At 47.4% G+C, this 27,094-nt stretch overlaps 1 protein-coding gene across 4 annotated transcripts in view; it reads right to left on the minus strand.

The window, feature by feature from the left end:
• GFPT1 (glutamine--fructose-6-phosphate transaminase 1) overlaps nucleotides 1-27,094 on the minus strand; it is a 45,776-nt gene that overhangs the window by 12,093 nt on the left and 6,589 nt on the right. For 2 of the 4 annotated variants that reach the window (XM_065040680.1, XM_065040683.1), the window contains exons 2-19: nucleotides 22,639-22,746; nucleotides 21,671-21,778; nucleotides 20,252-20,377; nucleotides 19,206-19,264; nucleotides 16,519-16,653; nucleotides 15,594-15,655; nucleotides 14,736-14,815; nucleotides 13,815-13,868; nucleotides 10,350-10,455; nucleotides 8,949-9,112; nucleotides 8,272-8,367; nucleotides 7,880-7,977; nucleotides 6,611-6,731; nucleotides 4,307-4,464; nucleotides 1,704-1,818; nucleotides 1,298-1,425; nucleotides 589-756; nucleotides 114-275 (exon numbers count right to left, since the gene is read on the minus strand). In XM_065040680.1, the coding sequence (XP_064896752.1) occupies nucleotides 114-275; nucleotides 589-756; nucleotides 1,298-1,425; nucleotides 1,704-1,818; nucleotides 4,307-4,464; nucleotides 6,611-6,731; nucleotides 7,880-7,977; nucleotides 8,272-8,367; nucleotides 8,949-9,112; nucleotides 10,350-10,455; nucleotides 13,815-13,868; nucleotides 14,736-14,815; nucleotides 15,594-15,655; nucleotides 16,519-16,653; nucleotides 19,206-19,264; nucleotides 20,252-20,377; nucleotides 21,671-21,778; nucleotides 22,639-22,746 (2,048 nt within the window). The remainder of the gene's footprint in view (nucleotides 1-113; nucleotides 276-588; nucleotides 757-1,297; nucleotides 1,426-1,703; nucleotides 1,819-4,306; nucleotides 4,465-6,610; nucleotides 6,732-7,879; nucleotides 7,978-8,271; nucleotides 8,368-8,948; nucleotides 9,113-10,349; nucleotides 10,456-13,814; nucleotides 13,869-14,735; nucleotides 14,816-15,593; nucleotides 15,656-16,518; nucleotides 16,654-19,205; nucleotides 19,265-20,251; nucleotides 20,378-21,670; nucleotides 21,779-22,638; nucleotides 22,747-27,094) is intronic. The other 2 variants (XM_065040682.1, XM_065040681.1) reach the window with 1 other exon arrangement.

Here is a 27,094-nt window from a genome sequence, read left to right on the forward strand (position 1 = left end):
GAGCTCAAGCAATGACACAGACAACCCCCAGAGTTCCAGCATCACCCAACACGGCTTTTCCAGATCCACAGACAGCAAATACGGGTGCGGAAGGGAAGGAACGTGGTACTCACATCGTATCCTCTGAGAACTGCCAGGTGGAAAGCCAGAAGCTGGAGGGGGATGACGCTCAGGATCCCCTGTAGACAGTCCACCGAATGGGGAACTTTGATTGTTCTTTTGTTGTTCTTAATTGTCTCGATGTCTTCCTTATCACAAATCACGACAGGTCTCCCCTGCAACAAAGAGAAATGTTGATGACAAACAGGTCTGGAAGGGTCTTGTCTCACTTCTGTTCAGAGCCCCAGCAGCAAGAGCTTTTTACTTAGAAGAAAATGGCTTAGCATCCTGTAGCATATTTTAGGAGACAAACAAGCCACACTAAGCTTCTGCAATCTGTTGCAAAAATTGCACGTAAAACACCCAGAACATCTACTAAATTCACATTTCAGCCAGTGACACTAAAGCAAATAGTTTGGGCGCCCTATAAGCTGCTTTTATATTCAAAGCAACATTTCTGATGCACTGTAAATTTTCCCAGGTACTTACTTGCCGCGCAATGACCTGCTGGAGCGCGTTCTGGCACTTGGCGTACGTGTGGTCTCTCATGATGATCATGATAACGGGCATGAGTTTGTCCACCAGCGCGAGAGGGCCGTGCTTCAGCTCACCTGCCAGTATCCCTTCCGAGTGCATGTAGGTAATCTCTTTAATTTTCTGGATGGGGAAAAAGTCATTTGTAGGACCTGTATCTTTCCCTGCGCGGGACATCGGTCTGTGCATAGCAAATTTTTGAAGCAGCGTTTTGTCTTTGAAAACAGTGTAAGACAAAACTTCTAACACTAAACCCACCCCAGGCCTTATGATTTGCCACTAGTCCACACGTCTGCCATCGCAGTCTTGAAGCAAAGAGGACGCTTTTGCACGCCAGTAGGTGATGACAGCGCTTACAACAACAGGAATCTCCCCAGAGGTCAAAACCTGCAATATCCAGGTTTTACAAAGCAACACGCTCAGTTTTTGATGCTGTGCATTCCTGGAGATGCAGAAAACACACCCTTCCAGCCTCCTGTGACTGTGACAAGACCTGGGGATCTTTAAGTGGAGTCTCAGCAGCGTTACGCTGAGTTTGAGCCCCTATATCAGCCAACACGCCAGAGCTGTTGGCTGCTGTTAAAACAACTTGTAGCCACTTGCTGTTTCCTGCAGTCCGTAGCTAAGTGTGCTTGAACCAGCTTGAAACAAAGAGAACTCTTACCAAAGCTCCCTCAAGACACGTGGCATAATGGTAGCCACGTCCCATGATGAGAACAGACTTCTGGTGGTACAGCTCCGTGGCCAGCTTCTGGATCTCATCATCCATACTCAGCACTTCTTTAATTAAGTCTGGAAGGAAAGAGAAGAGTTCCAGTTGTGTGTGTGCCTCTCAAATTCTGTTTAGACTTCATACGCACAGATAGCTGTGACTTGCATAAAAACTGGAGTCGGTATTTTTTAATAGTCCGGTTTAGTGGTGTGAAGACATTAGAGAGAACGTTGGTGCAGGAGCCACATTGCACACGTGATCCCCTCGGGCTGTCACAAGCAGAGTTTAGGCACTGCTCAAGTTTGTCTCGCTATTGAGTTTCACTTGGTAAGACGCAATAGAAGCAGCAGTTCCCCACCTGGCAGTCCCTTTAGGCCGCGCATGATTTCCTTCCGCCGTTCCTGCATAGAAATTCTGTCATCGCACATCATCAGAGCAAACATCACCAGAGAGACAAACTGGCTGGTATAGGCCTAGTAAGGGGGGGAAGAGAGAGAGAGAGAAAACACATCATTACAACAGTAACCAAACAGTTGTCAGCTCCTACATCAAATCCTTAGACCAGCTGTGGGCTCCATTCTTAATGTGGCACCAAATGGCAGCTTTTAATCCAATGAAGCAGCAAAGATGGATATGAAACTCACAGGGAAAAATCTGGAGGTGTGCGATGGCACCATCTCCTTATACTCCAAGTGATTAAGATACAACAAGCAAAATGAAATATTTCTAAGATTCCTTGGCAACTATTTAAATTCTATTTTGTGACAACACCCGTTTTCTTCTTTACTGCAAGCAGATGCTGAAACACTGAAGATGGACAGAGCCACTGATTGGAGATGTCCAGTGGAAGCCCATCTGGCCATCGCCACAGCACAGCGACCTGAAATCACTCTGGACCACAGGGAACACAAAGGCGGCTGAAAAGGTCAGGGATTAAGAACAGATTCTGAACGCTTCACCTTGGCAAGCTCCAAATTTGTCTAAAAGACCATAATGTCACTGGCTTTGGGGAAAAATAATCTGCACAAGCAAGTGAAATTAGTGCTCAAGTTGAGGCAATTCTATTCGCAAAACCATTTCAGGCACAGTATCAAGCAGCTATTGCAAAGTCTGGCCTCTGGAGCCCTTGTAAGACAAATGTTATGAAATGGTCTGCGGTGCCAGTCTGGGATTGAAGTTGCTTAGAAATAAGATGACGGTTTGTGGTATTTCTGTCCCTTCCTAAACAATCATCAAACAATCATTTTGCTACACTGGGGAAGATTTAAATAGCTCCAAAGGAATCAGGAAAAGCTTCAGTGATGCCGACGGGCAGAGCTCGATATGGAATGTGATCTACATTGTTTGGGTGCAGCTGAAGGTTACCCAAGTAAATAGCACCACACAGTCACGCTAACGATGTTTATAATATGTTCTCAAAATGAAGTTCTGGACAAACTTAGGGCAGAATCTTTTCAAGTTTGTATTTCCTATACGCACAGCTTTGGTAACTCCGCATCACCAGAGAGAAAATGCCATTTCCAGTTTTCTCCAAACTGTAACGCTGGCCTTGTGAAAACAACCCAGGGACAAACAACTCGCTCAAGAGTTTCTTGTAAGAGACTCATGAATTTTCCATTATCAAATTCCCCAATGAACTATTAAACTCAAATGTGGTTTTTGGCTGAATTTATGTAACAGATTGACATCATCTCGCCTCTAAATATAACTAAATCAAAGCAGATTTCACCATGCAGAAGCACTTCATCAAAATGAAACGCAGGAAAGCGAGTTATTTTATACTGTATCACACGTAGCCAGATGCACCAACCACAGAATAATTCTGGTAGGAGGACACAAATACTGGTGTTCTGTAAAAGACCGTTCCCCCATTTGCTGTAAGTTTAGTTTTACTATCACACTTTCTTCAGTGCCAGTAAGGGCAGTACATGCTGTCAAACTTTCTATCATCTTGTATTTCCATTTCCTTTTTCATCTTGAAAGAGTGTTGTACAGGGTCATTACCTACACAATCAATAGTCAAAAGGGAATGGAAAGCATTTAATAGGACGTGTGCTAGAGCCAACACTGTCATGGGGAGTTTCAGTAACAAAAATCACAGAATCACAGAATCACAGAATCGACTGGGTTGGAAAAGACCTCAGAGATCATAGAGTCCAACCCTTGGTCCAACTCCAGTCCGTTTACTAGATCATGGCACTAAGTGCCATGTCCAATCTCAGTTTAAAAACCTCCAGGGCTGGTGAGTCCAGCACCTCCCTGGGCAGCCATTCCAATGCCTGACCACTCTCTCTGCAAATAATTGCTTTCTAATCTCCAGCCTAAATTTCCCCTGGCAGAGTTGAAGCCCATGGCCCCTTGTCCTATTGCTGATGCCTGGGAGAAGAGACCAATCCCCACCTGGCTAGAACTGCCCTTCAGGTAGTTCTAGAGAGTGCTGAGCTCAGCTCTAAGCCTCCTCTTCTCCAGACTAAACAAGCCCAGCTCCCTCAGCCTCTCCTCATAGGTCTTATGTTCAAGTCCCTTCACCAGTCTTGTTGCTCTTCTCTGGACCCGCTCCAGCACTTCAATGTCTTTCCTGACCTGAGGGGCCCAGAACTGAACACAATACGCCAGGTGTGGCCTCACCAATGCAGAGCACAGGGGAAGGATCACTGCCCTTGTCCTGCTGACCACGCTGTTTTTGATACAGGACAGGATACCATTGGCCTTCTTGGCCACCTGGGCACACTGGTGGCTCATGTTGAGCTTCCTGTCCATTAGTCCCCCAGGTCCCTTTCTGCCTGACTGCTCTGCAGCCACTCTGTGCCCAGCCTGGAGCGCTGCAGGGGGTTGTTGTGGCCAAAGTGCAGCACCCGGCATTTGGCCTTGTTGAACTTCATCCCATTGGAATCAGCCCATTTTTCCAGTCTATCCAGATCCCTCTGCAATAATAATGAGGACTAGAAACTCATGACTTACCTTGGTACTGGCAACCCCGATCTCTGGCCCTGCGTTGATATGGACTCCGCAGTCTGTCTCTCGCGATATGGAGCTGCCGACTGTGTTAGTTATTCCTACGGTTAAGGCTCCTCTCTCTTTGCAGTACCGAAGGCCCATCAGAGTGTCTGCCGTCTCACCTGCAGAGACAGGGATGGAGAGCCCCGTGTTGTTACTGCTGGCACTGCGGACGGAACAGCACAGCGGCTTCCCAAATATGATCCTAGAGCTTTGCACGTGTCTACAAGTCAAGGCGTTAGTTGTTATTTTAGCCCCAGCGCACTGTTCTAACCCCAAAAAGAAATTCAGAACACACAAAACCTAATAGTATTTGGTGCAAGGAAAAGTCACTATTGTGCTATGGTTAAAAGAAAAGAAGTGGGGGCGGAGTTCAAGTGTATCTTCTTTAACCAAAACAACTTTCTCCCTTTTCCTGGTTAATAAAAGTTCACCTGGGGCAGGGTGGGGGGGACAAGATGTGTCAGGGACAGCTGGAGAGCATGGCGGATGCAATGGCACCAGCTCCCCCCTGCCTCCCTGCCATTGAAACCCACGGAGCTGTTTGCCGATGGTGCTCACCAACACCGGCAGAGCTTGAAAATCTGCTATAAAGGATGTTATGTCAAAATCTAACTATCCCCACTCAAAACTGAACCTCGCTTAACATGTTGATTCAAAAACTCCAGATATAAAGAATCAGAAAAAGTTGATTGAAATGAACACGATGGGAAACCTTGCAGGGATGACGCCAGCAGTGCTGGGTGAGCTGAGCGCCAGAGACGGGACTAGAAACCAAAGTTACTGTGTATTCCATCTAGTGTTACCCATTTGCTTTTGTCCTAAAAGGACACAACCCCCCTCTTTTGAGTGCTCCTGAAGGTGACAGTAGAGAACAAAAGCCCCAGGGCTGGGTCGGTTCGCTTTGTCAGCACCGGAGCACATAACTGCCGCTCTGCATCCAGACCTACTTAAAGCAAGTCTTAGAGGGTGTAATCTAAAGCTAGAACACAGATTTACGGGCGGGGGGAACTGAGGTTATCTGAGCTCAATATTGGCTTTGTATTGAATCATAGAACAGAATCATAGAATCATTTCAGTTGGAAGGGACCCTCAGGATCATCAAGTCCAACCATAACCCAACTCTAGCAATGCCCCATGTCCCTGAGAACCTCATCTAAACGCCTTTTAAACCCCTCCAGGGCTGGTGACTCCCCCACTGCCCTGGGCAGCCTGTTCAAATGCTCCACAGCCCTTTCCATAGAGAATTTTTTCCTAATATCCAATCTAAACCTCCCCTGAAACAACTTGAGTCCGTTTCCTCTCGTCCCGTCACTTGGTACCTGGGCGAAGAGACCAACCCCCTCCATGCTCCAACCTCCTTTCAGGTACTTGTAGACAGCGAGAAGGTGTCTCCTTGCCTGGCAACCAAGCTCAGGGTGCAGGAAAATCTTTGTTAGTTTGGCACATCCAGCACTTGAGGGGACAGTCGCACCCCCAGTGTGTCCTCAGCGTGCTCCCTGTCACACTGGGAAGGGACAGTTGCCAAGGGGATGGAGGAACATCTGCAGGTGTATTCCAGAAACCCAGGGAAAACTTCAACGTCTACGTGAGCCCCAATGAAGAGAGGAAATTCTGAGCTATTCGATACGGAGAAGAAAAAATTGCTACCAAAAGAGTATTTTATACCTATGAAGTAACTACTAGTTTTAGTATCAGACCTGAAAATCAGTTATGACAATTTAAAATGGTAAATGCAACAGAGAGGAAAAAAATACTGTAGTTTTGTATTGGCTTGTCCTTGAAAATATTTTGAATATGATATACATCGCTTTATTTCTTTATGCTTCAGTATGTCTTTTTCGATGCAGTATGTATTTTTCGATACTTGTGATAGTTTCATTTCTTCCATGTAGATTAGTATTTGGTAGTGCTTTAAACAGAGAACTAGAACTATTCAAAAGAAACCATGGAGCTGCCTTTACCCAGAGCTCAGTAGCATTTTTTCCATCTGTTGACTGATGGAATATTTCCTCACAGAGAAAGGAAACAAAACTACTGTTACCATATGTAAGACTCAGCTCACTCCTGCAGCAGCACGCAGACGGATGGGAGAACCGCTCTATTTTTTCCCCTTCTCTGGTGTGTGTGTGCCAACTCCTCTCACGCGTACCACATGCGATCCAATGCTACGGGCAGGCGCAAACACTTGGCCCTGCTGCCTTTTCCCTCCCCAGCGCACATGGACAGGAAAGAGGGGAGCGAGTGGGTGGTAAAGCAAGACCATACCTGACTGGCTGATGAAGAAACAAACATCATCTCTGAAGACGGGGGTGTTTCTGTCCAAGAAGTCACTGGCTAGTTCAACCATGACAGGTAATTCAGTCAGTTCTTCCAGAACCTGACGGGTCTGGTAACAGATGTTAGAAAGTTACATATTACATCGTATTTTAAAAAAAAATAAAGTGTTTGGAGTATGAAAAAAAAGCCGCCTAGTTGCCACACTTTGGAAAATATTACTGTCAAAATACCATGTGAAAATTAGCGCTGGATTGTATTTTGATTACTCAGTTTACCCACACTCAAGTCACGCAACCGCCGCTGTGAAAAGCAACCCTGCTTTTGGCACCGCAAAAAGCCCGTGAGGCCAACTCCTTCCTCACATGGAGCCTCTTCTTAAATGGTAAGTCTCACTTATTATATAATACTACATATATATTGGGTAATACAGGCTGTCCTCTATCAGACTATAACTTGTATTACTGAAGAGCTCAGAAACCACCCCCTGTACCCAGGCCAAGCCAGAAACTTGTTTTGGCCAGTCGATGGGTTACTGTTAACATTATCTTACAGCACCAGCCAAGACGAACAAAAATCTTCTTGTCTGGTCTTCGTAAATCAGTGACCATAGCCGTGTTTTGCAGCATTTCTGAGAGAAGCTAAAGGATTCCTCTGGGAAGTCACAGAGTACTTTTAATTGCAACATTATGGGCTGCCAAGCTACAATCTGAAAAGCCTTCATCTACAGCCATCACGTTTTAACCAATGATTAGGTCAGACCTTGATGAAACAAAACCCCACATTGGCTCCAGGCACAGCCTGTACTTCTGTGAGGTGCAAAGAGAAACCTCTTCCCCATCCTGACAGCACAGGGACCAGCGCCGGCACCAGCGCCGCCTGCCTAAATAACAAAGGAGGGAATCCTTTTGGCTCACGGCAGCCCCTACCTTGCTGCAGCACTTGCATTCTGCTCTTGCATTCTCTTCCCCCGCCAAATGTCTTTAATCACAGAGCAGGTTTTGTTTTTTAAAGCCCTCCATACCAAGGAAAGTCACAGGCAACATTTTCATAAGTACTGGGGTTCTTCAGCTTTTCCTTCCTATTGCTGTTGGTGGTGAAAGTCTGGCGTGCACAGCTCTCAAAAGGTCTCCATTCATCAGTGCGCACTTGCTCTGTCTTAACCTCAAATCAATTCTTAACCTGCTCGACACAGGCAATACCGGCCTTGCTGTTCAATTCCAGCTACAGTTGGCACACAGATCAAGACTGACCACTTACCGCAACTCCAGCGTGATAACTTGTCCCACAAGCGATAAGGATTAAGCGACGACACCTCTGAATCTCCTTAATGTGATCCTTCAATCCACCAAGATTTACTGTAAGTAAGATTTAGACAGAAAAATTAGGCTGAGCAGGCAGCAGAAATTCTCAGGCTTACGGGTGCTAACACACAGTGTGGTACCATCTCCATCACCCGCTTTTCAAAAAATACATCACAAAAGTAATCTTGCCACCAGTGCACGTAATTCTGGAATTGCGCCCTGTGAGACGTGCACATCGCCTTACACCGGCGTGTTTTACTCTCCCATATCATCGCCTGCTCTATAATTACTGTGAATAACTGTGACATACTGAGCTGTCGAAAATCAAGGTGGTTTAATCTCAATTACCAGTGTAGTCATCGAAGTTGACCCTTCCTCTCATTGTATTAACGACAGATTCTGGCTGTTCAAAAATCTCCTTCTGCATAAATGAGCTGAAGTTACCTATAAAAGAAAGAAACGAACCAAATGAGAACATTTTAAATTACATCCTAGTAAGTTACATTTTTCCTATGTATACGGGGAAAAGATTGGACCAGAGTCACTAACAGGCCAGTTACCAGTTAGAGATTATGAAGCTGATACATCCTTTTTCTGCTCATCAAGAGCAGTAGATTCAGGTTCCTAAAATGTGTCAGTGAAGGTTCAGATCCGGAACGACGAGCCTGCTGGGGATCATGGGAAAAATGGATCCCTTGGAGCAGGACTCCAAACCCTCAGCCCCACAGCTCTCCTTGTTACGGTGCCAGCAGCTGGAGGGCAAGTCCCATTAGATGTAAGGACAATTATTTTCACCCTGAGGGTAGTAAAGCACTGGAACGGGTGCTCAGCCAGGCTGTGGGATTTCTGTCCTTAGAGATATTCTAAGCTTGACTAAACAAGGCCCTTTACCAGGTACTCTGCTCTACTGGGCCCTGCTTCTAAGCCAGAGCAGACGACCTCCAAAGGCCATCTTCATCCTGACCGACTCTGTGACCCCGGGGAGGACCTGTGCATCTCCACAGGTGACATCCAGAAGATTTTACCCTTCATAATTTGCTGAAGTTCCATCTGCAGGGTTTGGACGGCGCGTCCGGGGTGGTCGCCTGCTGTGCGTTTAATCCGGTGGATGGAAAGACGGCCATCGACCACAGCTGCTACGTCATCGTCCTCAAGGAAAATCACTCGGTTGGTATGCTCAATGACAGCGCTACAAAAGAACACACCATTTGCCACAAGACGTTATTCTCCACAGAAAGATGAGGGCTACAGCCCTATTTACAACCCAACATACAGCTTTAGATTCAAGAAAGTTACTCATTTCAATGGAATTTCTTTTAAAATAAGAGGAATACTGTAAAGTACATTTCTACACTGCCAATATACCTGGATTTTTTTCCATCTACCTCATTATTAACTTCAGTGCCTGCTTTAAGAAGAAACTATGAATTCCTCAGACAAAGCAGCATGTGCAGCAATGTGATCGAACCATTAGGAGCTAGAGAGCGGGAGTCAGGAGCACAGGGAGCCCAAGCACACAGGGTGCTCAACTACAGGTGCAGATCCACTCTTTGTTTCTCCAGTGATGAGCCATTGTCCCTCCCTGCATCTCATTTTCCCATCTATAAAACTGGGGACAGCTTGGCCAGCTGGTAAAGTGCTTTGAGATCCACCTAGGAGCATTCCAAGGATTACATTCTATTGAATACCTTCCCTGCCTGCAGTTTACTTGGGGAACGTCAATATTGGAATTACCACTGGGGTTTAAGACCTTTGACAAGGTCTTCGTTTGTACTCTCTCTTAACTGAACAAAGCAATTTGTACTGAAATACATCAGCTCCCGATTTTAGTAGCTTTTGTTCTGACCTTGGGCAAGTCACTGAAAAGCTCTCTAAAATCAGAACACATCAGCTGTCCTAAGACTGTCCAAAATGCTCTGACCAGACGTCAACCACAGCAGTATTTACATTTCTGGAAGACGTACTCATTTCCTTAATGTAAAGAAGACCAAAAGCTCTGGGAAGGCTGCTGTCAAGTGAGTCTTTCCTCCCTTCACTGGGATTAAAATAAACTGCCTTTGATGACAAAAGAATTGCGTGTGTGCAGAGATCCCTGGAGGATCAACACAATTCTCCTGATAATTAGCATCTGTCCTGTTAATTTAGGTGAGTACTCAGGTTTTCTATCACTTACCTCTGGATGCGCTTCAATAAGGGTAACACCACTATTCCAAAATGAGCGTTCAGTTCTTTAACAGAAACTCACCTAATCCAACTTTATCTCAGGGCCACATGTGGCAACTAATTAATGTTTGTAAAGTAACGGCCACTTATATATAATGTACTATTATTCATAAAGAAACCACAACCTCCCCATCTCTTGTCCAAGGCCCCAGCTTTAAGTGGTATATTTTTATATATGCTAAAATATACTATAGAAATATTACCTCGCATCAGAAGCAAAGTAGTACTCCACAGCTTTCTCCTCAACGGGGAAGAGGCAGGTGGTGCTGTCAACACGAGACAGGTTGCAACTCCCCTTCTTGTCTTTACCTAAAAGACACACGGGTCAGGTAGAGCACGGAGCAACACAGCTGGAACGCGGCTGCGGAGTCGCCTCAAGCAGGGGCCCCAAGGCACGGTACCAACATGAAGCACTATTTTCATCACCGGGAGCGCTCGCAGTAAATTGAACAGTGACAACAGAGGAGGGCAGAATACAAGCACTCGTATTATTGCGCCCTTTCTCGGTTTGCTGGCAAGGTTTTTGAATTAAGTCTGCAAGTGTAACGTTGGTGCAGTGTTTTAAGTTTAGAGGAAAATATCAGTAAAAATACAAATGAAAGTTTATGTGTGGCTCTACTAGGAAAAGAGAATTCACGCTGCGTTCTGAGCAGCCACATTTACCGACATTTTCCCAGTTGAATCTGCCCAGTTTATCATTTTATGTTTCTCTTGTGCTCCTGTTTCACTCACTTTCCCAAGGCTTTGAGAATTCGAGAAGGATTGCTCTTATTTTGTCGTTATTCTCAGCACTGGGCAAAATTATGGAATCAGAGAATAATTCTGGTTGGAAGAGACCCTTAAGATCACAGAGTCCAACCATAACCCAGCTCTAGCACTAACCTGTGTCCCTGAGAACCTCGTCTAAACACCTTTTAAACCCCTCCAGGGATGGTGACTCCAGCACTGCCCTGGGCAGCCTGTTCCAATGCCCCACAGCCCTTGGGGGAAGAAATTGTTCCCACAACCAACCTCAACCTCCCCTGGCGCAACTTGAGGCCGTTTCCTCTGCTCCTGGCGCTTGTTCCTGGGGAGCAGAGCCCGACCCCCCTGGCTCCAAGCTCCTTTCAGGCAGTTCAGAGATCAGAAGGTCTCCCCTCAGCTCCTGTTCTCCAGCTGAACCCCCAGGTCCCTCAGCCGCTCCATCACACTTGTGCTCCAGGCCCTCACCAGCTCCGTTCCCTTCTCTCAACTTGCTCCAGCACCTCAAGGGCTTTCATGAGGTGATCCCGCCACCCCTGGGGCCGCCATTTTGAGCCCTGAGGTGATTTTGGTGCTGCCATTTTGAGCCCTGAGGTGATTTTGGTGCCACCATTTTGAGCCCTGAGGTGATTTTGGTGCTGCCATTTTGAGCCCTGAGCTGAGGGGCCCAGAACTGCCCCCAGGATTCGAGGTTTTTCCTCCCCAGGTCCCAGCACAGGGACGGTCGCTGCCCTGGGCCTGCTGGCCACACAGTGCTGGTACCAGCCAGGATGCTGGTGGCCTCTTGGCCACCTGGGCACACGCTGGCTCATGTTCAGCCGCTGGCACCAACAACCTCCAGAAATTCTTTCAGAGCTGCCACCTGTACACCCACACTGTTCCACTGAGCACCAGCAGATGTAACTCCAACCTATGTTTTTTTGGCTGAGCTAATGTGTTCAGACACAGACGAGAAAATCAATGAGTAAGTATTTGGTGCTGAACTATCAAACACAGCCACCTCATTCTGATCCAAAAGTTGTACAACTGGCAATCTGCTGCGAGTCTGCTATTGCCAAGGAAGTATCCATGAGTGCTGAAGGACCCAGGACTGAGTCTGAAAAACTTGAATTAAGCCTTTTTAAAAGTTCAGTGTTTCACTAGGGATCCTCTCTGAAGTACTCTGGCAATTCCCAATATTCTCTAATCCTCCACCTCCTCTTTAACTGCGGAGAATACTTCTCAGTGGCAGCGCTCATCAGGAATGCAGATGAGAACCAAAACACCTACTGCTCAAACAGAATTACTTGTAAGTGGTAATGGGTGGGGGTTGATTAATCAGCTTATCTGGCAAAATGTGACTATTGCTGAAGAATAACAGCATTGAAGGTCCTTTCTTACATATCTATTCCATAAACTCTAAAGTCATGTTTCACCTACTGGATACTGATCTGATTCGGTGATGTCAGTAAAGCTCGTGATGTTTAAATTTGTACTTCTGGGCATGAAAATGTGCAGATAAAATACTGCTTTCATGTTGATACTCAGGAAGAAGGTTCCACTCAGCCAACAGCTTCGAGCCCTCCACTTTTGCGATTAAATCAGTAAATGAGGAAAACAATTCCTTTGTTGTTGAGACAGGACAGACTGATTTGTTGACGAAAAAGGACAGAGCAAAGGTGTTAGTGGCCGTTCTCCAGCAGAAGCACCCATTCTTGACCAAAACATGCAAATTTTGTTTCTCAAAATACAACATTTCCCTGCATTGACTTTATTATGTCGCATTGCTTTCCTGTATTAGATTCCCCCCGAGCTGTAACTGGAACATGTTCTTGTGCACGTGGACTGGACGGGTATCTTACCAGGGAGTGATTGAAAAGGTACTGTGAGTATTGTCAGCCAATTATGGTTGTTATGTTACCTATGGATTTGTCCATACGTTGTCCATTTGCCTATGGATAACCTGAGCCACTGCTCTACAGCACCTACCTCCCATTTACTACAATTTAGAAGCAACCTAGAAGTAATCTTTTAACTTTTTCCCTTCTAAATCACGGGACGGAGGTGTCACAGAGAATTAACACAGGTGTAGGAAAACTGGGGTGGGGGACACATTTTGAACATATTTTGATCCCACCTCACTCTCTATTTTTGACAATCCTAAGCACATGGCAGCTCTGCAAAGGTCCTACAGCACAGGTGCTGCTTAACAGATTCTACCAGGCTTACCTGAGCAGCATTAAAGCTTTGATTTCTGTAAGAAGAGTTCTCAGATGACAGCATTATACAACTAATGAAGCAGTGATTAATAGTCAAAGATTCTCTAACCCATACATTTCATATGGTCCATTTTTCAGAAGAGCCTTAGTGCCACTGAAAGCTGAAGGACTGTGGTTCTTGAAACCCCTGGGAATTAACCTGACTTCAGAATTTTACTCTAAATACTTCACACTAACTCGGTAAAAAGAAACAAAACCTTGTAAATGTTTGGATTCAAGTAAAGCAGCTCCTGGAATCACAGAATGTCCTGAGTTGGAGGGACCCACATGGATGACGGAGTCCAACTCCTGTCCACACACAGGACACCCCACAGTTCTCACCGTGTCTGAGAACAGTGTGGGTTTATTTTAAGGTAGTTTAGTGTTTCCTCCTGTGCTCAGAGCTGCACGGAGCACGCAGCACAACCTGCGCCAAGTCATCAATCTTGTGCACAGGCCGAGCACAATGTCAGAATATTTGAAACGGGATGGGTGGATTTTCCTGTGTCGCTCTTGGTGTTTATGATCCATAAGGAATTCTGATTATCCCATTTTTTTCACTACCTTACATGGAAAGCAATAACCACATATTAAAGAGACAATGCATATCTCCCTCATTGATGATTTCTTTTCTAAGGAACTGGAGGATTTGTCTGAAATTTCAAGTATTAGATTTTCTCTGGTAGGCACCTTCCTCCATTTTTATGGATATTCCATCAAAAGAATGATCCATAGATTGTACCGCTGAAAGTGTAATTGGAAAAACAAAACAAACTTCAGATAATCCATGGAAAACAAAAAAGTGTTACATACATACATTAAGGATTACTGCTAATTATCCAGCATCAACCAAGAGTAAACACAGGCACAGCTCGCTGGGACTGGTTCTTCTCGCTACACGGCATAGCGATTGTTAGCGGCTCTGCCAGGAGCAGCGAGACACCGTGACAGCGAGTCCGGAGAACCAGCCCAGTGGGAAATTACAGGGTAATTCTGAGCCGCTTTTCATTTGCCAGGGCACAATTATATGTCTACAGTGGTAAAACACGCGTGTGAGAGAAAGACAGACAGACAACATAAATATGGATTGCCACGCAAAGGGTAACAGCATTCAAATTCAAAAGTTCTCTTGGCGGGTCGGGGGAAAGGTTTGTGACAGTGGAAAGCCCGTGGCCCACGCCGCACCGTCCGTTTTGTTCTTGAAAACAACCCAGTCCGTGAATGACAACCTGCCACACACATATCAGTATCTAAGTTAATTATACTGTTAACTTTACTATTCTGAACTATTTTATCCTATTCTGCTGCATTAAGATGTGTTTTACTTGCAACCACTGGACATTAAAGCTTTGATTACAAACCTGGTGTACAGGCAGACACTGGAAAGCAAAAGCACATCCCTCAGCAGATAAACTCGAGGTATATGATGGCACAGTGTGTGGTTAAAAACTTACTTTAAAAAGAAAAATCTTGTTTTTATAATGGTTAAATTTACAGGTGCAAGTTTAAAAGTGTAACATGTATTCCAGAGCACACAAGTGTGGGTTGTCTCTGCCCGTCCATGGGTCTGGGTGTTCGGGAAGGTCCTGGGGAGGGGGTGCTGGTGCTTACCCGTCCGGTACAGGATGGGGATGTGGTCGGTGGAGAGTTTGTGCTCGCTGCGCACTCCGATGAGCAGGGGGCTGCCTCGCCTGCAGAAACACATTGAATTACAACCCTCCGTGCCCCAAGATTCATCACCCTGATGGCCAACTGGAAGGGACTGCGATTCTCTGAACTGAGCTAAAAGAGAGCCAGCTCCTCCCGGGTAAGTTGTTGGTGCTACGGACAGGGGAGGCCACAAGACAGAGTGAAAGAATCTCTGAATAAACAGAGCACAAGGACATGAGGAATCCGTCTCAAGTTTAGCGGAAACTCTGCAAGAGTAACTGCGATCCCATGGACGCTTGAACCACGAACGCACCGGCTCTTGCTCACGGTACGGACACAGACCCATCAGCACCCAAATCCAAACGCTGTGCTGGCGCCCACGGTTAAATGTGCTGGTGCACGTGGTGAAACCAACCCGACTGATGCTGATATTTAAAAGCAGAGTCCAAAACTCAAACACCAGGCTGGCCCAACTTCAAGTCTAACAGAGGACTTGTCCACATGCTGCCACAGTGGCAAACAGAGGGAAAAGATAAAACCACCTCCTTTCAAATCTCTCACAGCCAGAGTCTACAAAACAAATTAAAAAGCTGTTCCAGACCAGTTGTGGTACAGGTGGTCACTAGGAAATTTTCATAACATTTTGGGAATTTGCTGTTATGATTAATGGAAAACAAGAGAAAGGAAATGGACAAACAACAGGCACCCTCACCCAGCATGTACAGCCTGATGAGAACAATTCTACTCCACCATCTAACTAGGGGGGTGGGGACGAAAAAAAGTGACATATAGAATGTACTTTCCCACAGTGAGACTTACCTGGTACCGACCGCTTGACCAGGATAATGGACACTTTTGAACACAAGGGCAAAAGCACCTTCCTGGAACAAGAGAAATACAAACTGTTTATCCTTTCGTTTGAGGCCCAGGACACCACTTCAGGGTTCCCAGCACAGCAGCTGCAAATGAATGAGATACCGAGCAGGTGGCTGTGAAGCTTTCCGAGCCCCCTCATTGAAGTGTCACTGCTCCCAGCCCGGGGAGCTCATCCTCAACCACAAAATGAGTCTTCTGAACCCCCAAACTGACACGGTGCTCAGCGGTCACCCCTGAAAGTGCTCCTGCCTTAGGTCAGAGGGCAGGGAGGCGACTTGCAAAGCTCCAGTTAAACAAGTGCTCAAACTGGGGTGTTTGGATGGTGCTACCAAATGTTCAGGTGAGCCACCACAACCTGCCAGCAAAACGTGTTCTTGGTCTATTGGTGCTGCAGCTCCTGCCACGCAAATCACCGAAAAAGCACCTCCCGAAGATGTGGGATGAGGCGCTGGGCGCTGTTCCCGGAGCCCCGGCCGTGCGGAGCAGCTCCCACAAGGGGTCAGCACCTCTCCGGATGGAGATTTGGGGAAGATGGGAAGCAAAAACTTATTTTCACTCTGTCCTGCTCCTTGCACACTCACCACCCAACACACCAGGAACCAGCTGCCTCGAGATGCTGTTGCACCACCAAATTTAGACACTTTTCACGTGACTGATGTTAAAGATGAATGTAAATGTCTGAGGTGAACCGTCAGAGGTGGGAAAGACAAAACCGCTCCCAGCGTGTGCTGCAGAACGGCCTGTGGCACAGTCTGTGCTGCACTAGCCTGCTGACCCTGGGCAGTACTGGAGTACAGGCGGTTTTTGTGCCTGTGTCTGTCTGTCTGTGTGCGTGTGTCTGTCCCCGTGTCCCCGCTCCCAGCGTTACCAGCTGCTGGATGACCCTCTCCACAAGGGTGGTGAAGCTGATGTCGTCGCTGTCGCGGTTGTCGTACATGTACTTGACCAGTTTGGCAATGGTCTCCGTGTCCGTCTCCGACTCGAAGTCGTAGCCCTTGCTCTCCTGCAGCGACAGCACGCGCTGGGTGACCGGCCTTCCCTTCCCGCCTTGCTCTTCCTTTCTTCTTTCCTTCTCCCAGCTGCCTTTCCTTCCCTTTCCCTTTTTCCTTCATTCCTGCATTGCCTTTTCCTTCCTTTCCTCTGCCGCCGCCTTCTTTCCTGCCTTTCCTTTTATTCCTTCCTTTCATTCTTTCCCTCATTTTCTCATGCTTTTCCTTTTGCTCCTGCCTTCCTTCCCACCTTTCCTTTTCCTTCCTTTCTTCTTCTTGCCTTTCCTTTTTTCCTTCATTTCCTTTTCTGCCTTTCTTTCATCCTGCCATACTGCATTTCTTCATTTTTTCTTCCTCTTTTTCCCCCATCCTTCCCTCCTGCCTTTCCTTTTTCCTTCTTTCCCCTCCTCTTCCTTTGTACCTTCCTTTCATCCTTTCCTGTCTTTCCTTTTTCCCCTCCTTCCTGCCTTTCCTTTTCTTTCCCTCCCACATTTCCACTTCTTTCCCTTTTTAATTCCCTCCTGACTTTTCCCCTTTTAATTCCTGTCTTTCCTCTTCTGACTTTTTCATTCTTCTTTCCTGCCTTTCCTTTTTCCTTCATAATTTCCTTTCATCCTTCCTTCCTTCCTTTCCTTTTTCCTTCCTTCATAATTTCCTTTCATCCTTCCTTCCTGCCTTTCCTTTTTTCTTTCCTTCCTGCCCCCTTCCTCCTTTCCTCCCCTCCTGACTTGTCTTCCTTCTTCTATTCCTTTTCCTTTCCCATTCCTTCACTTCCTTGCCCTCCTTTTCATTTCCTCTCCACCTCCTTCCCTCCTGCGTCCCCGCTGTGTCAGCACGAGTGGGGCAGCAAGGGAGGAAGCACAGGAGTGGGTGTGTGAGCAGAGGGGGAAATGCGAATGCAAGAGCGAGCGTGGAAGTAAGCGAGCGAGTGTGAGTGCACACGGTAGTGAAAAAGGGATGGGAAAGTGTGTGTGTGTGAGTGCGAGTGAGGATGAGTGTGAGTGCAAGTGGAGAAGGGAGTGGGGAGGGTGTGTAAGAGTGTGCAAGTGGGACAGTGAGTGTAAGTGCGAGACCTGGAGTGTGAGTGAGGGAGCGGGTCTGAGAGCAAACGTGGAGTGAGTGTGCAAGTGTGCCCCTGAGTGTGAGCTGGGGAATGAGCATGAGTGGGGCTGAGCACGAGGGGAAGAGTGAGTGCAGGATGATGGAAGAGTGAGTGTGAGTGCACCAGTTGTGGAGTGTGAGTGGAAGGGTAAAGGGAGCGAGTGTGAGAATATGAATGGAGTGAGGAGTGAATGAGGAGTGTGAGATGAGTAGAGTGAGTGAGGAGTGTAAGAGGAGTGAGCTGGGGAATGGGGTAGTGAGTAGAGGAGTATATGAGTGGGGGAGTGAGTGTAAGTGGGGGAGCAAGCGGAGGAGTGTGGGTGGAAGGACAAGTGTGAGAATATGAATGGGGGCGAGTGTGAGTGGGGAGTGAGAGGAGTGAGTGTGAGTGGGAGAATTAGGAGAGCAAGTCTGAGGGAGGGAGTGAGAGTAAGAGCAGTGGGGGTGTGAGTGGGGTGAGTGGAGAGTCCCGTGTGAATAGGAGAGTGAATATAAGGGAGTGAGTAGTATTAGTGGGATGGCGGGTGTGAGTGGAGGAGGGTGAGTGGGAGGATAAGGGGGCATATGAGAGGGGGAGTGTGAGTAGTGAATCGAGTGTCAGAATGTGAGTGGGGGAACAGGGGAGTGGGAGGGTGAGTTAGAGTGAGGAAGGGAGAGTGAGAATGTAAGTGGGGAGGGAGTGTGAGGGTGAGTGGGAGTGTGAGGGTGAGTGGTGAATGTAGCGAGGAAGTGGGAGAGTACAGAGTGAGCAGAGTGTCAGTGGGGGGTGAGATGAGTGGGGCAATGAGAAGTGGGGTGAGGGGAGTGACAGTCCAGACTGCGTGTGGGTGGGAGTGGAGAAGAGTAACGAATGTGAGTGGAAGAGTGAGGAAGAGTGTGAATGGATGAGTGTGAGTGGGGGAGGAAGTGGAACAATGAGGGGTGTTTGAGTGGGGGAGTGTGAGAATGTGCGTGGGGAATGAGTGGAGGAGTGTGAGCAGGAGGGAGGGAAAATTTGGGCAAGTGGGAGAATCAGAGTGGGGAAGTGTGAATGGAGCAGAGTGAGTGAGGGTGTAAGGGAGCGAAGGGGCAGCGCAAGTTGGGGTGAGAATGCCAGAGTATGAGTGGAGGAATGTGGTGGGTGGGGAGTGGGAATATGAGTGAGTAGTGCAATGCCAGTAAGGTAGAGAGGGAATGTGGGGATGTAAGTGTGAGAATGTACTCACGTTGTAGGAGAGTTAGTGTGAGAGTGTAAGTGGAGGAGTGGGAGTGTAAATGAGTGAGAGAGTGAGTGTTAAGTGCAAAAATATGAGTTGGGGAACATGAACAGAGGAGAGTGAATGTGAGTGTGGGAGCGAGAGTGAGAACACGAGGTGGGGGTGAGTGGAGGAGTAGGACGAGTCGGGAGTGAGTAGGGAAATGTGTGAGAGCAAACGTGAGGGGAGCAGGAGAGCGAGGCTCACACACATACACACAGATCACTCACCAGGAACTTCCGCAGGTCTTTGTAGTTGGTGATGATGCCGTTGTGGATGACGATGAACTCTGGGGACAGAGGAAAGGCCCCACTCAGCCCCACACCAGCCCCGTGTCAGACAGCAGAGAGCACAAAGCTTTGTGTGGAAAGTGCTTGGCAGAACAAGAAGAGTTTCACCTCCTGGTGATATCTCCTTGCTCTGCCCCATTTGGTAATGGCAGAGGATCATGACCTGGCTGGGAGCAGGGCTACCCAGACCCAGTGTTAAACCCCACGCTCCTCCTGCCACCCCATCAGTGCTGCAGATACACCCAATACCAACCGAGCTGCACAGAGCAGACCAACCCCCTTCCCTACAGTGCTGATCATGAAAAAACATTAATAAATGGGGAAAAAAAGTATAGAAAACTCAATTCCAAAGAGCAGCCACAATTTCAGTTGGAAGAGACTCTCAGGATCATCAAGTCCAACCATAACCTAATCTAACGCTGGCACTGACCCATGTCCTGAGAACCTCATGTCCGTCTGTCCAACCCTCCAGGGATGGTGACTCCAGCACTGCCCTGGGCAGCCTGTTCCAATGCCCCACAGCCCTTTGGGGAAGAAATTGTTCCCACATCCAACCTCAACCTCCCCTGGCGCAACTTGAGGCCGTTTCCTCTGCTCCTGGCGCTTGTTCCTGGGGAGCAGAGCCCGACCCCCCTGGCTCCAAGCTCCTTTCAGGCAGTTCAGAGATCAGAAGGTCTCCCCTCAGCTCCTGTTCTCCAGCTGAACCCCCAGGTCCCTCAGCCGCTCCCATCACACTTGTGCTCCAGCCCCTCACCAGCTTCATCACCTCCTCTGCACTGCGGCCGTGCACCCACTGGGCACTAATTCCCATCTTTCACATGACCACTCACTGCTGTGAACCTACCCAGCACACAGAAATCACGGCCAAACCCCCCCCAGCTTCACACAACAGGGCTGGGCACCCCAGCCTGCAGTGGCCCCCCAGCCCCAGTCACCGCGGGCACGGGGACGGCAGCTCCGGCGGCTCCTCGTGCCGTCGCACTCACCGTTGTTCTTGTCCGAGCGCTGCGGGTGGCTGTTGACAGGACTGGGCTCGCCGTGGGTGGCCCAGCGGGTGTGGGCGATCCCAAGGTGCACATCAAACTCGATGTCCAGGTCCATGTCCTGTTGCTCTGCAGCAAAAGTAGGAGAAGTTTTTAGCACCAAGGGGCCATCCCCACCCCACAACCAGGACACAGGGCCACAGGACAGTAACAGGAAACCAGAATCAGCAAATCAAACAAACCATCGGGTGTGTTTTCAGGAGATTCTGAATGCAGAGGCACACAAGCAACCTGCCTGCACTCCTCACAGCATCAAAATTAAAAAGGAACATCTTAAGAAAGAATCCAACCCTGATTTCCCGCTCTGGGGTGCACCTTGACATCTTGTCACCTGATGGACACCATCAGTTGCGGCCAAACCAACCCGGTTCACGGTTCCATATCGCTACGGTTAGAATATTACTACTTATCATTCACACTTGTCTCTAGAACACACACCATTAGCATCCTTTTTTTCCACAACTGTCTCCACAATCTCTTTAATACTGTATATCCTGCAATTTTCTTGAGAAGGCAAACATTTTGTCAGAAATATTTTGTATATCCTGTTTCTGCAATGCACACACCACCTCACCCAGCCTTTTCAGTTCCCAGTTGTCTCTAAATGTACCCACCTTCCTTTTGGATGAACAGCACCCTGCACCACGAGGTTAACACTAACTAGGCTTAAAAAAAGCAGTTAAGTTACAGCAACACAGCAGCTCTTGGATGCCAACCAGAGCCCCTGACTCCCCTGAAAAGCATCTGCCTGACCTGTGTTCCACACCCAACGACTTGGTGGCTTTTTGCATTCTGCACAGATTTAATCAACGTTTATATCAAGGGAATATAAAGAGGCAGAAACACACAAAGCCCTGACTCTCTGCTTTCTCACCAATCCAACAGTTACACACATACACGCTCCTGAAACCTGTTGCTTAGTCCACCACTACAGCTTTAGTTGGGACAAGCATTACATATGAAAATTTATAATTATACTGGTGGCGTTATTAGAGCATTTCTCATTTTGCCCAAGCTCTAGGTCTCTGATAATTATCTCCCAGTAACTGCCCTTTCCCCAGTTTAAGGAGTTTTTTGTCTGGGTTTTCTTCAGTCTGTTTTCTAAAAATGTTTCTTTTATTTCAGAAGGATGTGATTCATTTGTCCTGAGAAATCAGGGCTTCTCTGGAACTTGGTGACAACACCCCCAGGGTCACTGGGTTCTTCACAACATACACATCAGCCTTCACATCTCTGGCACTTCATACACAGTTATTTGGAAATAGTGTTTCAGGGCAAAACAGGTGATATTCAAAACACAAATGACATGAGAGGACATTACAAGGAAAGAGAGCAGGCAAAGAACAAAAGGGAAATACATACTGTGAACCTCCTCGTCCAGAGCCTTCACCTTCCCCTTCTGTTTGATGAGCTGGATTTTACAAGCGTTGGCTTCCCAGTCTTTGTCATTCCCGCCATCAATTCCCACACCTGACACCGCCACGGAACGTGAGAAAGAGTGTAAGTGCAGGAGGTATATTACAGCACTTTCTGTGAACAAATACTGTCTACTTGATTTTTTTAGAATGCTTCCTTTCTCCCCCCAGCTGACTCTCCAAATAAAGGCAAAAAGCCCCTCAGATTGGAAGCGAGTTTTCCCTTTGTTATCTTGAAGTTACTTTCAAAGCCTTAGACAACAGGCATCACGAATGTTTATAGAGGTTAATATATAGGGGTTAATGGGAGTCAATGGGTATCAACATGGGTCAATGGGGGCAACTGCATGTCAATCAGGGGCAATGGGAGGGATCAATGGGGAGCAACTGGGGGGCAGTGGGGTTCAACAGGGGTCAATGGGGTTCAATGGGGGTCAACAGGGTGTCAGCGGGGTTCAACAGGGGTCAATGGGGCTCAACAGGGTTCAATGGGAGCCAGTGGGACTCAACGGGTTTCAGTGGGGTTCAATGGCGGCCAATGGGGCAACTGCGTGTCAATCAGAGGCAATAGGGAGTCAATGGGGGGGTCAATAGGGAGCAACTGGGAGGCAGTGGGGTTCAACAGGGGTCAATGGGGTTCAATGGGGGTCAACAGGGTTCAACAGGGGTCAATGGGGTTCAATGGGAGGTCAGTGGGGCTCAACGGAGTTCAACGGGGGGTCAATGGGACTCAATGGGTTTCAATGGCGCTCAATGGGGCTCAAATCTGTATATTGAAAGCTAATCCAAACCTCTGACCACATGATCACAGGGATATCCAATTTGTGTTTCAGCTTTCTTCACAAACACACCACAAAACCCATCATTTACAAGCCAAAATTCAAACGAGAACCATTACTGCTCCGAGAGCGGTACCTGCAGAGTCGTAGCCTCTGTACTCCAGGCGCTGGAGCCCTTTGATAAGGGTCTCCAGGATCTCCCGTCTGGTCCGGGGAACATGGTAGTTCAGGTAAGCAAAGATCCCTGTATGGGGGAAAAGAGCATGATCTTCTAACAAAGCCACAGCTGAGGAAACTCCATCCGCGCCATCTACTTAGTACGGGCAGTAAGTTAAAACCCAGACATGGCTCCGTGCGGAACTCGTGCACAAAGGTATCTCCACATTTGCAGCTTGTCCTGACCCCACCTGAGGTCCGACAGAGATGTCACCAACATTTAAGAGATCAAAACTGACCACAAAACACCAGCGTCCTCATCATGACGCTGAAACGGGACAAGCCCGGGCGCGATGCGAGAAAGAACGTTCATGTGAGATGCACCAGCACAACTTTCAGGAGACACCGCGGGACAGGAACCTCGTCACTGCACACAAACCCTCGGTTCACCACCACCGAGCTTCACCTGCCAAAGAACCACCTGCAAAAGCAATTCCTCCTCAAACAGCTTTCTCCAAGTCCCTCCCACAGACCCACTAAGGAAAAAAAAGATGAATTTAACTCATGCAAACTAACACCCTCAACTAATGGAGCTGCTTTCCCTGTAGGTTGCAAAGAAGAGAAACCGTTGCTCCTATTTTTAAGCAGTGATGGGGACACACAAATTCCTAGATCTCTAATGCCAATTATAGCACTATTTCAGTAAAATTCCCTTTGGTGGAATCATGTAGCAGCAGCATGAGAAGAGATTTACTGGACGCTAGAAATACTTGTACTTGAAATCTACCTTTCACCCCGCCTAAAATTTTAAAGGAGAAAAATATCTGCATGGAATAAAAGCAAGATAGGTTTCACATAAACCTCTCTATACGTGATTGGCAAAGTTTGTAATTTGAGAAATTATGTCAAAACCTCTTGAGGGGAATGGAGTTGAGTCAAACAAGCACAAAACCAAAGTCTTAAGGCATCCCAAATCTTTAATTTTGCCCTGACGGTACTGCCATTCAGTTCCCCAGCTTCTAGTCCTGTGAAGAGTTTTACCCTCAAGATGACTTTTGGAACATAAATCTTTATGTTGACACACAGATTATATCTCAAGGAACATTTGAAAAACTGTGTTCTTAAGCTGTTTGTGCCTCGGAATTAAACTAAATAATTCAAAGCCTTTTGATGTCTGAATTTATAAGCAGAAATACAGTGCTGACACCACTGAACACCACAGAGCATGGACATGTTTACAAGGGACATTTCAGCCCGAGCGGGGCTTGTACATTGTGATATTCTCCCCTTCCTTTCCCTTTTCCATGGACTCCAGAAACAGGTCTCAGGACAAGTTTGTCATAACCTTCATCTTCTCATTCCCAAAGCACCAGCGTTAGAAGTTGCATCTCCCTGCAGTTCTGCTGGAAAAATAAAATGCACACCACTTCTTGCTTATTTTCTTCTACATCGCTAGGAAAGAATAATTGGGTGCATGTTCGATTTTTCCTCTTTCTTAAACGACCTAGTCAGATGAATTTTAAAAAAAAGGAGCTTTTCACTTGGTTTCTTTACCTTTACTTCCACAAAACCCGAAGTTTCTTCTGAGAACCGCTTGCAAGACGATAAATGTTATAAAAATGGGCAGTTTTGCTCCCGTTGCTCCCACCACCCCCAAGCGACTGTGCACAGGCTGCCGCCGCCTCCCGAAGGCATCGGTTCAACGTGAGCGTTGGTTCCAGTAACCGCATGGCCAGGGTGAGCTCACAAACCTCCCGATCCACGGCGGAACACTCAACACATAATAAAACACCCACGGCAGTCAACAACCCCTCTTGTATTTCCAGAGCCTCCTCTGAAGGATATTTCCCCCACGCTCTCCGTCTCCAAACCTTCCTCCCCACCCTCCTGGCAAAACCAAGTTTTCCAAATGGAGATACTTAGTTCACTCTGTTTCTAAAAACTGCGTTCTTCAGACAAACAGCAACCTCCCTGTTTACAAGCGAACGGACTCCAAACAGCTGTCATCCCGGTGAAGGATGGCACATTTCAGCTATATCCCAGATATTTAAAATCCTTTAGTGACTCCCAGGTCCTGCACCAGGAGCACAGAGCAGGCGGCTTTGTGAGCGGGCAGCTGCAAGAGTCCCGCTTGCCACATTTACCAGAAACCTCCCAAATGGACGCCCAACGCAGCAGTAGAATTGCACATAAAAATAACGAGTGTGCACCATAAAGCAGAGCAAACAAGCACACGAGATGTCTTTGAAAAGGCAGCTGGGGTCCAGCGTTTTCCCTTTACTGCAAAGCCACCTACCATGGCATCCAAAGTAAAGCTGCTTCGGAAGGCATGATTATAACCAGGGAATAATAATAGCGTCCCATTTCCACCCAAATCTTGGAGTCTTGCACCCTTTTTGATGGCGCTGGCATTAGCTGGGCCCATCAAACACCTCACCAGAAGCACCCACAACACCTGCACCCCCTCGGTGGCACCTCGGCCATGGCAGACCCGGCCCCCAGGAGGGTGTTCCACAGCCACGGCACAACACCAAAGGCCACACAAGTGGCTCTTTCAGCAAATGGGGTATGATGATCAGCCTTAAAGTTCGGATGTCAGGCTGCCCACAGCCACACAAGTGTGATGGGAGCGGCTGAGGGACCGGGGGGTTCAAAATGGCGGCACCAAGATCACCTCAGGGCTCAAAATGGCGGCACCAAAATCACCTCAGGGCTCAAAAAGGCGGCACCAAAATCAACTCACGGCTCAAAATGGCGGCCCCAGGGGTGGCGGGATCACCTCATGAAAGCCCTTGAGGTGCTGGAGTGAGTTGAGAGAAGGGAACGGAGCTGGTGAGGGGCTGGAGCACAAGTGTGATGGAGCGGCTGAGGGACCTGGGGGTTCAGCTGGAGAACAGGAGCTGAGGGGAGACCTTCTGATCTCTGAACTGCCTGAAAGGAGCTTGGAGCCAGGGGGGTCGGGCTCTGCTCCCCAGGAACAAGCGCCAGGAGCAGAGGAAACGGCCTCAAGTTGCGCCAGGGGAGGTTGAGGTTGGATGTGGGAACAATTTCTTCCCCAAAGGGCTGTGGGGCATTGGAACAGGCTGCCCAGGGCAGTGCTGGAGTCACCATCCCTGGAGGGCTGGACAGACGGACATGAGGTTCTCAGGACACGGGGCAGTGCTGGGGTGGGTTATGGGTGGACTCGCTCTTGGGGGGCTTTTCCAACCAAAATATTCTATATGCCAAAAAGGGAGAAGAAAAGGGCAACACCACCAGGCACAAGCCACAAAACCCAACTCATTCTCAAGCTGTGATGTTGCATTTTAAATGGGGGGATTTTCCACTGACTGGGGAGCCCAGCGCAGCCACCTGGATGGCCCAGCAGGACACACGGACCACATGTCCCCTCCCAACCTCCCCATTGACACCCAGGACGGACAGAGCCTGGTGGGGACACGCCGGGAAGGTCCCATTGCACAGCATAGTCCCTCTGTGCCCAGCAAGGCCAGGAAAACTAAGTCCTCCAAAGGAAAAAGTCTAACTAAGATGGGCTCTATTATTAGGAGAAACTCCGTTTCCTTTCATAGAATATTTTTGTAAATGTGAATTGATCACGTTAGTCTCCATCCTGCTTCTGGCACAAGGCTTAAAACCAGAACTACTTCCCTCTAGCCAGGGCTGACTTTGGACATCTTTGTTAAATCTGAATCTGCAAAACTAAAGTCTGAATCTAAGACTAAGAATTCCACCAAAAAAAAAAACCAAATCCACACAAAGAATTTAGTAAATCAGTAAATACGGAGAGTACAAAAAGCAAGGCAACTAAAAGAAATGCAAATACAGCATTAATGCTGCAAAATATGCAGATACACTCTTCAAAAAGATGAGCATGTAAACGCTGGGAGATTCAGTTTTGATTCAGTTCGGCTTTTAAATTGTGACAGGAAAATAACTAAAGTGATAACGGAGACGCCACTAAGGAAACAGCTCCAAGAACTCACCTGTGATCAACACATTTTATATGAGAAGGCGAGCAAGACAAGCAGGTTTAAAACTCACCTTAGAGAAAGCAGAAATAATAGAATAACACGTAAAAATGATGCAGAATTAAAGTAAAAAACTGGACAACGTCGCCAGTGAAAATGAACGCAAGCCTTTCAAAAGGCACGGCTTCCTGATTTGCAAGCTAAGATCAAATATTTGAAGGTTTATGATCCATATGAAAATAACAGTTTCATTTACTGGAAGTATATTCAAATGCATTTCATTTTCTCCTTTTTAAACATCCCTTCATGGCTGGGGAAAATTTCAACCCACATTTAATAAAGAGCATTTTTCCCGGCTCTACCCTAACTATTGGATTATTCAGGAACACACGAGCATCTTGTAATCATTTCCATTTTTAACTACAACTCCGCTGCCACCGACAGAAAACACCGATGAGAAGCAAAAAG

This window comes from Columba livia, chromosome 25 (assembly GCF_036013475.1).
Source record: "Columba livia isolate bColLiv1 breed racing homer chromosome 25, bColLiv1.pat.W.v2, whole genome shotgun sequence".
Classification (NCBI taxonomy): Eukaryota; Metazoa; Chordata; class Aves; order Columbiformes; family Columbidae; genus Columba; species Columba livia.